General features: G+C 37.6%; 1 protein-coding gene across 1 annotated transcript in view; it reads right to left on the bottom strand.

Annotated features, from left to right (window-relative positions):
* Positions 1-11,689, bottom strand: part of TRPC6 (transient receptor potential cation channel subfamily C member 6) — a 33,691-nt gene extending 22,002 nt beyond the window's left edge. Inside the window, exons 1-3 of the mRNA XM_010729008.2 lie at positions 10,914-11,689; positions 4,139-4,327; positions 1,935-2,099 (exon numbers count right to left, since the gene is read on the bottom strand). Coding sequence (XP_010727310.1) covers positions 1,935-2,099; positions 4,139-4,327; positions 10,914-11,600 — 1,041 coding nt within the window. The 5' untranslated portion in view covers positions 11,601-11,689. The remainder of the gene's footprint in view (positions 1-1,934; positions 2,100-4,138; positions 4,328-10,913) is intronic.
* Between the last annotated feature and the right edge of the window lie 1,140 nt (positions 11,690-12,829).

The following is a 12,829-nucleotide window of genomic DNA, read 5'->3' as shown; positions in this document are numbered from 1 at the left end:
TAGTTATACAGATATATGTAGTTATACTTATCTGTAGTTATACTGAATTACCAGCTGGAAAAGCAGAGTAAATAGTTCAGAAAATTTTGAGGAGCCTCGAAGTGGATCACCAGCTGAAACTCAACTAAGTGACAATCTTTACTCTTTCCAGGTTCTGGCACTCATGAATTTCTGCCAAATTAACAGGAATCTGACCACAGATTTTTCTGAATATTTTTTTTCCTGATGTGAAACTCTCAATTCAGTATTTGTGTCCCAAGTTCAAATTGTTGAATTTTTTCCTAAACAGGAAATTGTTTATCTGTACAAATAAACAGGTTGAGATGCAAATGTTACAAAGGCTGACCCTATTTTTGGCTTTCTCAGATCCATTGCATGAGAACTTAAAGAAATGTGTCAGAAAAATTCCAATGCCAGCTGTTATTTTCACTGTCTTTTCTCTCTCCTATCACTGTGCCCTACAGGGCCAAATGATGAAAGACAGTCATCAGTTTATCTCAGTAGGAGAAGAAAAAGAAGTTTTAAATTCCATCAGATCATACACAGAATGGAGTCTATAGATATAGATAATGTTCTGTATTGGAACAAAACTATACTGAACTTAAACAGCAAACATTTTTGTCTTGTAAAAACCAAAGAATCCAATGACAGATGACAGCAGGAGATTATTAAAAAGCAACAAACAAAGTGAAACTTAAAGGATGTTGTCCCTTGCAACTTGACATTAAAAAGCTACTCTGAAATAGCTTTTATAGAATGTATGATAGTTCGAATGGCTTGAAGATCCAATAAATCACTGAAAAGGGGAAATGACAACTAGATAAGTCACTGCTGTGGTTGAAAAACAATTACTAAAGTATGTTGAATTTCAAGATGAATTTTAAGTCCAAAGAGCTCACAAAAATCCTACTCACTATACAGGAAAGCGAAAATGACATTACTGATTTTTATTGTCCAGAATGAAAGAAATGAAAAACATGGCAAAACAAAAACTTTTTCCATCACAGAAAAATGAAAGAGGAAACAAAAAAAGCAAATACTTGAGTCTTCAATTGACCTTTCTTTTCCCCTGGAATCATCTGCACACTGCATGTGGCCTGTTAAAATAATGGCTGAATGTCATACTGTGCCCTGTAAGATCCATTTGTTCCTTCTAATATGCTCTCAGAGGAAAACTTCAGTGTCCATTTGCAATGGATAGCAACTGCCTGAAGTAGAGTTTCAGAATAACTTCTAGAGAGCTCAGAGACTGTAACCTGTCTCCAGCAGAAAGGCCTTCCACAGTATATGCATCATTCAATCATATATAGTAGTAGCATCCAAATCCAAACAACATGTTATAAATGGATACAGGGGAGGCTGAGCAGCTGCTGTAAGAACTTCATGGAATATAATGAGTATTTGCATCATCTTGAAAAGCATCATCATTCACCTTGAGTTCTAGAAAATCAATGACGATAATTTCGGACATTAATGTTTTGGTGACTTTTACCTATTAATTTTTAATCATCAAAAATAAAATCACCTTTGAGCTAATATGAGTCAACCCACAGCTTAAGTTTAGTCTAGCTCTGTGTCAATGAAAAATGAAGATCCTCAGTATTTGACTACTAATACAACAACTAAATGAAGAATATCTTGACCCATTGTTTATAAACTACAGTTTTTACAAGACATTTCTTGCTCCACTACGTTTACTTAACTTAATATACATTGTATTTAACACACACGGTTGCCTAACATAACTACAATTGTCAAAAGATGCAACCCTGAAGCCATTATACTCTAATTCAGTTTTGAAATAACAGATTTGTCATGCACTATTTGAGCATGAAAGTAGCTTATAGCCACGTTTCAACACCGCCAGTCAGGAATGTACATGCAGATGATAACACACATTAATAAAAGGTCATTATAAGATTCTGCCAACTGACCTTACTGCAAGGGGCAATCCAGTAAGCCATTGAAAGGAATGGCAGTCCTACTGCAACGGCAAGAACAACCAGAAACTTCACCGCCATAGTCTGCTGCCGTAAACCTGACAGATTCTCATACCAGATGGAGAGGAGTTGTTGCTGGCAGTTTGGATGTGCTACAAACTATAATGAAGAAAAGGAGAGGAGCACAGCAAAACTGTATTATTATCAAAATGATTTTTATTAAAATAGCAGCTATATCAAATGTGTTAAGACTGTGGGAATAGCAAAAAAATCAACAAATATGCAAAGGAGCACTAACAAGGCTACAAGAGAAAGGTTTTTTATGAGTACAGTCTTCCTGCATGCAGGCACATCGCAATCAGCAACAATAGATGCATTAACCCTAAAACAGTTTAATTTTATTGACACTGTGTTCTATTACAAGCTATTAATTTCCACTTCAGTGCAGTTATCCATTATCTATCTGTGCAAACTCCACTTGTTTCCAAAAGTTAAAACTTCCATGTTGGTACTTCAGAAATTTCAGAACAAAGTCTTTTGTTCTGCAAATGATGGTATAGTCTTTGGTCACAAAAAAAAAAAAAATGTGCCATATCTTCACATGCTAAGGTGGAAAATATCACTTTTTTAGCTCATAAAAGAATATAAGTACCATTTCGGTAGGACACTGGATAAAGGCTGTTTGTAACTTGGTTCTGGAATCCTCTGGGCAAGCACCGCAAAACTGAGAAGTCTGACTGGTAACCTTCTGTTCTGTTAAAACTTCTAAAAAGTGTAAGAAGAATCTTACAAAGGTAGTATTAAAGTTAGACTCTTCTGCACATTAGATTTTAAGTCTCAATTTGGAAATACAGTTAGAAGTTTAACTCAATCAAGTATTTCTTCTACAATAAATTCCATTGTTTGAAGTATGACTGATTGAAGGTGCAAGAACTGTCTTTATACATAGCAGGCTAGAAAATGTGTCTGCAGGTGCCCAGCTGAAGAGAGAACTTCCACTGAAGGGAAGATACAGACTCAAACACCATGAAGGACACAGTCAGTGTTGTATCTGCCCTTTGCAAGTTGCTTCAGCTCTTTTAGTGAGTTTTCCTTTTCAAATGTTTTGTATGTTCATGTTCATTTGCTAGTAGGTGCTCTTTAGTTAAAATGGTTTTCTTCTCCTTTTCATGAACACAGTAAATACTGCTACAAACGTTCAATGTTTGCCCCAGAGATATGAATTCAATTTCTGCTAAAAATTTGCAAGTCTTCCCAGACAGACTAAGTCTGTGAATTGAGTCCATGCTAGATTTTCACACATTCTGATTCCCTTTTTATTTATTTATTTTAAATAAGAAATAGTTTATTTTTGCTGTGTTGACCAGATCTATCTCACTATGTAGGAAAAGTTAGCAAGGGTCTTGCTGCTCTGAGAGAAGACAGCCCTACTTTAGGGTAACCTGCTTTCAAAGTGCATTCCTGAGCCAAAGCCTTGTGTTCCTCATTTCTGCGAATCACATATACATAAGTTCTGGTTTACATAAACATCATCTGAAACTTTACAATCTGTATTATGCAAAAGAAGCTCCTGGGTAATTTTAGAGCCTTCATGCAGGCAATAACTCAGCCAGATCCTACTCAACTGAGCATATTTGAAGTGCGGATCAGTCTTAAACTGGCAGTAGAATGTAAGCCAAAGCAGATATTATAATTTGTGTTTTTGACACTGCCTGGAGCCCAGTGTTCTTCAGAAGCAAAAACCACTGCACTGTTTCTCTTACATCATGTCTCTGATCACCATGGAGAAAAATACACATTTTCTGTGACATAGTTTCAATAAATTTTTTCACCTTAGTATACATTTCCAGGCTTCAAAATGAGTGCATATTTCTTTCTCTTACTACTATTTCTTTTAGACTGAAAGTAAAAGCAAGTAAATATCTAAACATTTGGTGGTGCATATAGGTTGACATTTTCTCAGAACCATTAGATTTCATACTCACTTTGACCAGCATCCACCCTGGTGTGGAAGTATACCTGCTTCTTTATATTTCATGTTGTGTGGGGCAAAGATTCTTTTGTTTGTAAAATACACTGAACAGAAGGGCTCAAGTGTTCATTTAAATGTCCTCAAGCTTCCAAAACATAAACACTTAGTAAACCCACATTTTAATATCATCGTGATGACACAAGTTTGATCACAAACAATTGCTTACTTTTTTTACTTCATATTTGATTGCGAGTTTTAAGCGGCTAAGGCTGGGGCGACCGTGTTCTCCATTACTGCTGTGGCTTGTCTCTACGTCACCATTCAAGATAGCTTCCACTTCTTCTGTATTTCTGCACAGATCAAGGAGTCCAACTACAAAATCCTTGCATTGCATAGACAATTTCTTGTAATCATTCTGGAAAAGAGAGGAAGAAGGAAGATGACTTGATGTTTAGAGCTAACAACAGAGGAACACTTTTCATTCCACAAACATGTTTGAGAGAATTAATAGGGGGTTTTTTTGGCATCTTAATTTTCTTCTGGAAATTAAACAGCATTTTTTTACTTCCCCTGAATGTTCATGGGGAATAGTACTTATCTCATCTTCATCACCTTGGATATCTATATCATCAATTTTTACCTCAGTTCTTCTCAAGACTTTCATTAGCCCCAATTCAAAGTAAAAAACAATTTTAGAAATATTATATTACATTATTTTAATGACTAGTTCAAGTTGAGTTGTATAGCATGGAGGAAATTATTTTTCTATTCACCACAGGAATCTACATAACTAGCTCAAATGTGGAAAGTTACACTGTAGGTAACAAAATTGGACAAGAATAGTGTGGGGAAGTCTCTGGACTCACAGGACACGCTAGAGACATAACAGCACACCAATGTGGTTTAAAGCTGTTAGTCTGCTTTATTGTTAAGCACTACTCTATTTATACATGTTAACAGAATATTCTGCAAAACACTCTTCAATAGTTCACAGTTTTTTTCTTGTGTTCCTACAGAATAGTATTCTACGGAGAGCACAACTAAACAACTTCCCAACTTCCTTGAGAAGTATTCATGCATACATCCAAAACTTTCTATATTTTAATTTTTACTAATTTTTTTACAACTTTTAATTTACTACTTTTTACTAATTTTAGGAATTATTCTAAAGCTGTAATTATTGTATTAAAATATAATTTTTACCGAAAGAGAGAATGCAAAAAAAAACAAAAGTAATAACAAAACAAAACACTACCATAGAGTCAAGCATTCTCTAATTTCATGTTCAAAGTAAATTTCTATGAATACTGTTATTACAGGAACACATTTCTACCTCTTCTGATTTGAGCATTCTCTCTTCTCTGGTTCTTTCTGCCTGCTGAGATCTTTCTTTTTAACTACTTCTTCATACCAAGTGCCATCTAATGCACAGCCAGGAAGACAAGACATTATTTAACACAGAACACCCTAATTCTGAGCATGTACTTCATATATGTTTGTCCTTTACTAACCACAAAACAACAGCATTTAATTACTTGGATAAACTAAAGAACTGCATTGGAATTTTACATTTCAGTTCCCTTAGATGGATGCAAAAATTCATAGACAAGTACTTATATACACGACTGTATAACTACATATTTGTGATTTATATTTTTAATAAAGTAATGTGAATCAGATAGCTCAGATCTATCAGACAAGAGAACTTTAATGTCATTTATCTACATAGAAGTAAGAAGCTTTAATAATAAAATGAACCTTTCTGTGAAAAGTTGTGTATTTTATTATTGTATTATTTAATTTGTCTTTCTTCAGAAGAATAACTATAGAGATTAACCAAAATCCTAAATTCTTAGCAGTACAGGAAGATATTTTTTGTGAGTAACATATCATCTTCTCTCTGGCTTTCATTTTTGTAACAGCATCTAAGATAAGATTTAGTATTCAATTATGTTAATTGTGAAAGTTAGAGGGAAAGCAGCCTTTTGAGATTCCTAGATGAAGGGGAATCAAAGAATCAGCTGATGTACCCTTTCACGTGAGCTATGATGAGCAGATTTAGGCTGATGTCTGACACCTGAACACCAAATGAAAAAAGGGAATATTTACAAAATTATGAATAAAACAATTTGGCCTACATAAGTAACTATATGGGATGGGCATATCTAGTGATATGTCATCTAAATATGTGTCTTTATATGCACACTAACACACTCATTAGCAATACTTGCCTGCTCTAGTGCCTGAGACATGACATAGATCTTCAGAACAGGATGTGAGGAGACAATTTCTCCACGGTGGTCTCCAATGCATTTCAGTATTCTCCAAACAAAATTCAGATGTGATAACCCATTCTAGTGAAAAATTGGTGGTTTTTTTTCTGAATTTAATCCTTTTTTAAAATGTTACAAGAAATGTCTACTGAGCAGCCAGATACCCCCATTCACATTTTGTAGAATTAGCCTGCCGCCATTTCCACTCTGCACACAGCATCATAATAGACTGTAGCAAACTCCATCACTTTCCCATTTGCAAGCACGATAAAAAAGCATCCTCTTCCATAAAATACTGCCATGGCTGCAATCAATAGCAGCTGCTGAGCTGAAATCTGCCCAGTGGGGTTACAAAGGAGCTCTGGGGTTGGGGCCATGCTCAGTATATCCAGACTGCCCCTCCAATGGCGCAGGAAGGCCGCTGCACGGTAGAGCTAGTCGAAGAAAATGTATGCTCCTGCTCCTGTTCATAGTTTGCTGTCTTGAGGTATATCCATCTATGAAGAACTTATTGTTTTAGGGAAGGTTATAGAGGACAGGAGGGATGATAACATGAGGGCTGCTCTGAAAGTAATGCCTCCTATTTTATTATGTTGGCTGTCCTCATCAGAGGCATATGTTGGTGGTGTGGCAGTAGAGGCTGAACCTTCTCACCAGCATTCCATTATATTTTGTTGCTGTGTGACAGGTGGCAGCAGGGGGGCAGTCTGACAAATGGGCAGTGCATTTCAGCAGTGGCAACAATTGCAACGTGTCACCACTGCTGGAGCAGATTTTTATGAGTTCATCACTAGCAGAAACACATAGCTAATGGTGGTAACTGCACTGAAAAAATAGTGTTTTGTAGATCAGAATTTTCTCTATCAAAGAGTGTTATTGTACTCTTCACATTAATTGTAGTTTCCATGAAAAGAAATAGGAGGCATTACTTTTGGAGCAAGCTACATATCTTAAACCGCTGCAGGATGATTTGTCAGGAGCTGAGCACAGGTAAGGTACCTCCAGTCAGGGAACTTCATCACTAACAAATCAAGTCTGTTCAATTGCATGGCTGCCTTGGGCCCATTGTTTCCTCCATCCACTTAAATGCATAGAAACAGACAAAATGGTTAACTGCAGCACATGCTTCTCTCCATCTCACTGTCTCTGTCACAGATGCAGACACTTCTGCCTGTCTCCCAGTTCTCCTGTCTCTTGACATTAATATGAGCCAAGGGAAAATGTTCTGTTTAACTAATTTTTTCAGAATGGCCAACGGCACACAGAGAATTCCACAAATTTTCTTCTACAGCAAATTGTAAGCATAATCAATTAAAAAAGCAGCCTTCAGGAACTGAGAAGGCAGTTTGCAATTAATTTACTTTTGGAGTCACTAAAAAGAATCAGCCCTTAGCTCTGCAACCAGGGAGGTGTGTGCTTCATCCTATGAATGTGACATAGCTGGTTCAGGCCTCCTCAGCAGCTCAAAAAATCTCTTTTGCCAAATTTTGGCACCCCAAGGCTGAGGGGACAGGCATTTACAAAGGCAGATAAATGCATTATTCCCTTACAAATACAGTCCTTAATCCTCCCATGCCTCAGTTCTTCATCTCTAAAAGGTACCGTTAACTTCTCCTTAAGAGAGCTGAGACTACTCATGATGAAGAGTGCAACTTGATTTCTGTCAGTGTGTAAAATTGAAAAGAGACAGAAAATCAGGCTTTGAGATCATAATTTGGATTTTGTTTCTCATCAGAAAAACAAACTCAGAAGGCTTTTTTAGGGGCATTATTTTACACCAGACATTTATTGATAAAAATGCAGTTTTCCACTCCAGCTCATTACACAATAAAACAGTGTGTTGCCATTAGAGCTGCAAAGGACTTTGCACTAAATACGAATCTTATCCACTTTGAACAGCGCTGGGTCACAGCTGTTCCTCTCAAAACTCCAGGCCACGTCTCTGCAGGACAGCATTCGTCAGATATCATCTCCATCCTTACAGACAGATATTAGCTTGAGGGTGAGCAAATAATTTAGATTTAAAAAAAAAATAAAAATACAATAACAATCCCCCAGTGTTCTGTATTCTTTAAAGCTGCATGCTTGGTTATGTTGTCTAAAGCTAAATTAAATGGCTTTCAGAAAATCTTGCAAATTTCCAGATTACTCAGGAAGCCTAAATTAACTGCTCCCTTGATAAAGAAATACTACACACATCTGTCCAAGCACTCTTCCTTCAGAAGTCGTTCTCTACTTTTTTTCTGTATTTACTCCTAATAAAAAATGATTCTGCAAAACACTTAAAAGAACAATGCCTGTAACCAAACGCAATATAGCCTTGTGGCTAGATAACACTGCCACAAGGGTCTGAAAGAAAGGAATTTATGCCAGAGAGCACTGCTTCTTGCTGTTTATAGCACAGATTCATGTTCAATTTTACCTTAAAAAAATACTCCATAAGCAGTGTAAAACAAGTTAATTTTACAATGATGTATTACCAGTAAATTCTATTTCCAGTTAGGCAACTTTTTGAATACTTTAAATGGCTCAGGTAAACTCTAGGTGGAGCTAAAGATTTATCATGTCCAGGTGATCTATGCACAAGAAATATTCCTGCATTGATTAACAAGTGTAGCACATTTTAATCAAATCCATATTTTTTCGCAGAGTCTAACTAGCGAGATAATTGCACTGAAGTCCTAAAATAAAGTGAGGGGATGTTTTTTTATGAAAATTGCTGGTATATGAGAAGGGATACAGGCTGGCAGGAACCTAGACAAGCCCAGGCTCAGTAAGGATGCCAGTGTCCATTTCCTGCAGCTCTGCAAACATAACCTTTGTGCTGTCTGCACTGAACCAAAGCCTGGTAGACCTCAGTCAAGCCCTCATCCTGTCTTGATACTGTAAATGTTACCACTTGTTAATAATGTAAATGTTATCATTTGTAGATGCACATATAAATATACTCTCTAGTCTTTGATATTTATCCAGAATTACCATGTGGTTTTAGTACTTGTAAAAATATACCAAACCTTATGCTGCCAGCTGTCTGCTCCTGGTGAAACCTTAAATTAATGGTGACTTAAACTCCTGCACTGACTTGTGTTCCTGCTCCTCACTGCTCCTATCCACTTACGTTCCTGCTCTAAAGCATATGGATGTCCCAAGCAGAGATTGGCTGATGTACAACAGCTCTGCATCTTCTGCAGCCTCCTGCTTCTGCTGAGTGACACTACTTCAAAATCTAATTTGCAATTCTTTCACAATACTATCCTGGAAGTAGAGTTCTAATTTCAGGGAAGACAACTATGGCAAAAAGAGGAACTCTAATGAAAGGTCATGCAGGGCTGAGCAGTCACACAGAGCAAGGTGCTCTGCACGGTGTGGCAGTGCAGGCTGCAGAAACCCATTCACTGAACCAGTCCATCTTTCCTCACTTGTGAGCTCTATTTCCTTCCCCAGTAGCATCAGGGCCAAATTCTGGCTCCCTTGTGCATCACACATTTGAAGAACAATCCTTGCTGATAGTTTGAGATGATGTTATTTATCTCTATCAGACTTAACTTGTGTCACTCGAAGTGCAGTAAATTGAGCTATACAGTCTCTACAAATCAGACATGCCACTTATCAGGCTGCACTTATGGTGTATAAAAATGTTTATCTGTTCTGTTCTAAATTTACTCCCATTTAAGTTAATCAAGTCCTTTTGTTCTCATCTCCAGCAGCTGCTGAAGTGAAAGATACAAGAGAATGTGGTTTAAATACTCTTCTCTAAACTGTAAGTGCAAACACTGGATGAAATATCAGCCTGCTGAGATCCCAAGGATTTCCGCCAGAAACTTCATGGGACAGACTTTCATCCTCTGAATTAAGCTGAATTAATTTTGCTCTTATCAGAATGGGGGCCTTTGTATTGAACTGCCTTTCTATCAGCACACAAGTTCTCATACTTGTACCTTTTCCATTTCTCTTCCCCATCTCACTGGGGGGTAATGAGCAGTTGTGAGAAGCTAAGCTGTTTGCAGGGTTAAACCACAACTGCAATCCACCATTAATACTGCCCATGTTTGCACAAGGTCTGACTTTTCAGCTACTGAGAGCAAAAAGCTTACAGTTGTGAAACTGTCTGAAATAATACAACCAAATGTCGCTCATCAGTGTGAAACCACCATTGGAAGAAGGTAGATTTAGACTAGATACTAAGAAAAAATTCTTTACTGTGATGGTGGTGAGACATTGGAACAGGTTGCCCACTTAGACTGTGGAAGCCTTCTCCCTGGAAGCATTCAGGCTGGATAGGGCTTTGAGCAACCTGATACAAAGGGTTCCTGCCAATAGCAGGGGGGCAGGAACTAGATGATTTTAAAGGTCCATTCCGACTCAAGCCATCCTATGATTTTATGATTCTATGATAAGTATAAAGACTGAATAAAAAAGATTAAGAGATATATAGAAACAAAAAAGAAAATCAACATACTAAAAAAGGACAATATTTAGAATTCTTTTAGTAAATAAATGTAAAATATTGTGAAAAGTGAGCAAAATTTTTCAGTCCAACCATGAGAAAATATTGAGTGTATGAGTAGAACTGTTTCATCTGGCTTGCACAGGCAACCAAAACATCCTACCTCTCATATTATCCTACTGATTTATGAAGATGATTCCAACCTTTTCCTGTTCAGAAGAAACACCTTTGATGTAAGTCTGTGATTCTGTGTCTGTCAGATCAGGTCTCCTTCTACTCACCTTAAACTCTTTTTCAATGTTGGCAAGCACAGCCAGCTCATTGCTTAGCTCTAAGGCAGTCATTACAGGGTCTTCACTGGATAAAGACAAATAAGCAGGGCTGGCCAGACCTTTGTAGGCATTGATTCTGGACCTAGAATGGCTGAAAGAGTCATGCTTTTGTTTCTGGTTGCATTCACTGCACTTGCAGAAATAGTCATGTGGTCTACCAATCCGAGCCCCTTTTCTCAGTAGAGTGTAGACAATCTCATACTCATGGCAGTGAGCAGCCAGAATGATTGGTGTAACATCATGAGAAAACCGTGTTCCATCTTCATCATATGCATAGAAGTCATCGTGCTGGAGCTCTGACTGGCTAGGACTTAATGCAAGTCTCTTGCCTTCAGCAAATGCGGGATGGTTTAGGATAGCTTCTACTATCCGAACATAACCTTTGCTAATAGCCAAAAGCAAGGCATCCCCAACCCGAGATAGGTTCTCCTTTTTCAGCAAAAGTTCTGTGATCTCCAGGTGCTCATTAGCAACTGCTAACTGCAAGGCATTCTGCCCCATGTAGTCCACACAATTTACATTGAGCGAGGGACATTCTTCCAGCATTTTGCGAATCACTGGGATATTTCCATATTCTGCTGCATCCAAGAAGCGTTCTTCCTCAAGAGAAAGACTTGTTGAGTGGTCATTAAACATATATGCTGGCCCTCGACTGGCCTGTCTCCTCCCCTTCTCCCGGAGAATGGTTTGTCGTAGTGCTAGTCTGTTCTCGTTGCCTCGGCTGTGTGGAAACAGAGAAAGTATTAATTCTGCTGTATGACAGTGCACGTTGATCTTAAATAATAATAAATGAAATATTTTTAATCATTTATCTGTGGTGTATTTTTAATGCAGTATGGAGATTATAAACCCTGACTTTGATGCGTTTTGTAACTACAATCACTACACAGCTCTGGAATCAGTAGTGAGCACACATTCTTTGAACAAGAAAAAATGCTGTTCAATCATCATTTAAAACTATACTTTTCTTATTTCTGTAACTTCTGACAAAGGTGAATTCTGCTTTACACTATGGAGGTAGCAAAACAGTTTTTAAGGTAAGGTTCTTTTTCAAGTTGACACAGAAACCCTCCTCTGTTTTTCTAGTAATTCTCTATCTATTTGAACTTCTCATCTCATCGTTGCTTCATATTTCACCCTTCATTCCAATGTGCACAGTAACTTCATACTTTTTGTTTCAATCTTAAAAACTCAAAAAGACTCATGTCAATAACATTTATACACGTTGATTCCACTTTCTGGTTGAAAGAATATTTTCTACTAGAAAACATTCAGCTAAGTATGAGAATTGCTTCAAGAAGGGCAAAATTACATTTCGCTAGACGAATGTACCACTTTGACATCTACTCTTGCTCTAGCAGAGATATTTTGAAGGACTTCACTGCAACAGCTGGCTATCAGGTCTCAAGTTCATTCCTTAAATGTATATTTCAAATACAAAGCTGACCTGAAGAACAGTATTTAGGTACAATGACTGCCTTCAATCCAGAAACAGATGATAACAACAGCACATGGTAAAGAGAATAGGCCATGTCTACTTGGCCGGCAGGAGTCCCAGTGACATCACATGAACCTGTGTGGCCTCAGGCAACCCTTCACTCATAGCTCTTTACTGGGTCTACTTTGGTGCTAAGTCACAGCTCAGAGTGAAGGTAAGTCGCAGTGTGAAAGGGGTCAGCAGCCATGGGATGTGGGATTGCATATCAAAGCAGGATATGTGAGCAAAGAAATTTTCCAAAACTCCATCTGCCTCAGAATCATAGAATCATAGAATCACCAAGGTTGGAAAAGACCTATAAGATCATCCAGTCCAACGTTCACCTATTACCAATAGCTCCCACTAAACCATGTCCCTCAAACAACAT

This window comes from Meleagris gallopavo, chromosome 1 (assembly GCF_000146605.3).
Source record: "Meleagris gallopavo isolate NT-WF06-2002-E0010 breed Aviagen turkey brand Nicholas breeding stock chromosome 1, Turkey_5.1, whole genome shotgun sequence".
NCBI classification, from domain to species: domain Eukaryota; kingdom Metazoa; phylum Chordata; class Aves; order Galliformes; family Phasianidae; genus Meleagris; species Meleagris gallopavo.
The sequence above is the reverse complement of the archived record's forward strand: the minus strand, read 5'-3'. Positions and strand labels throughout refer to the sequence as shown.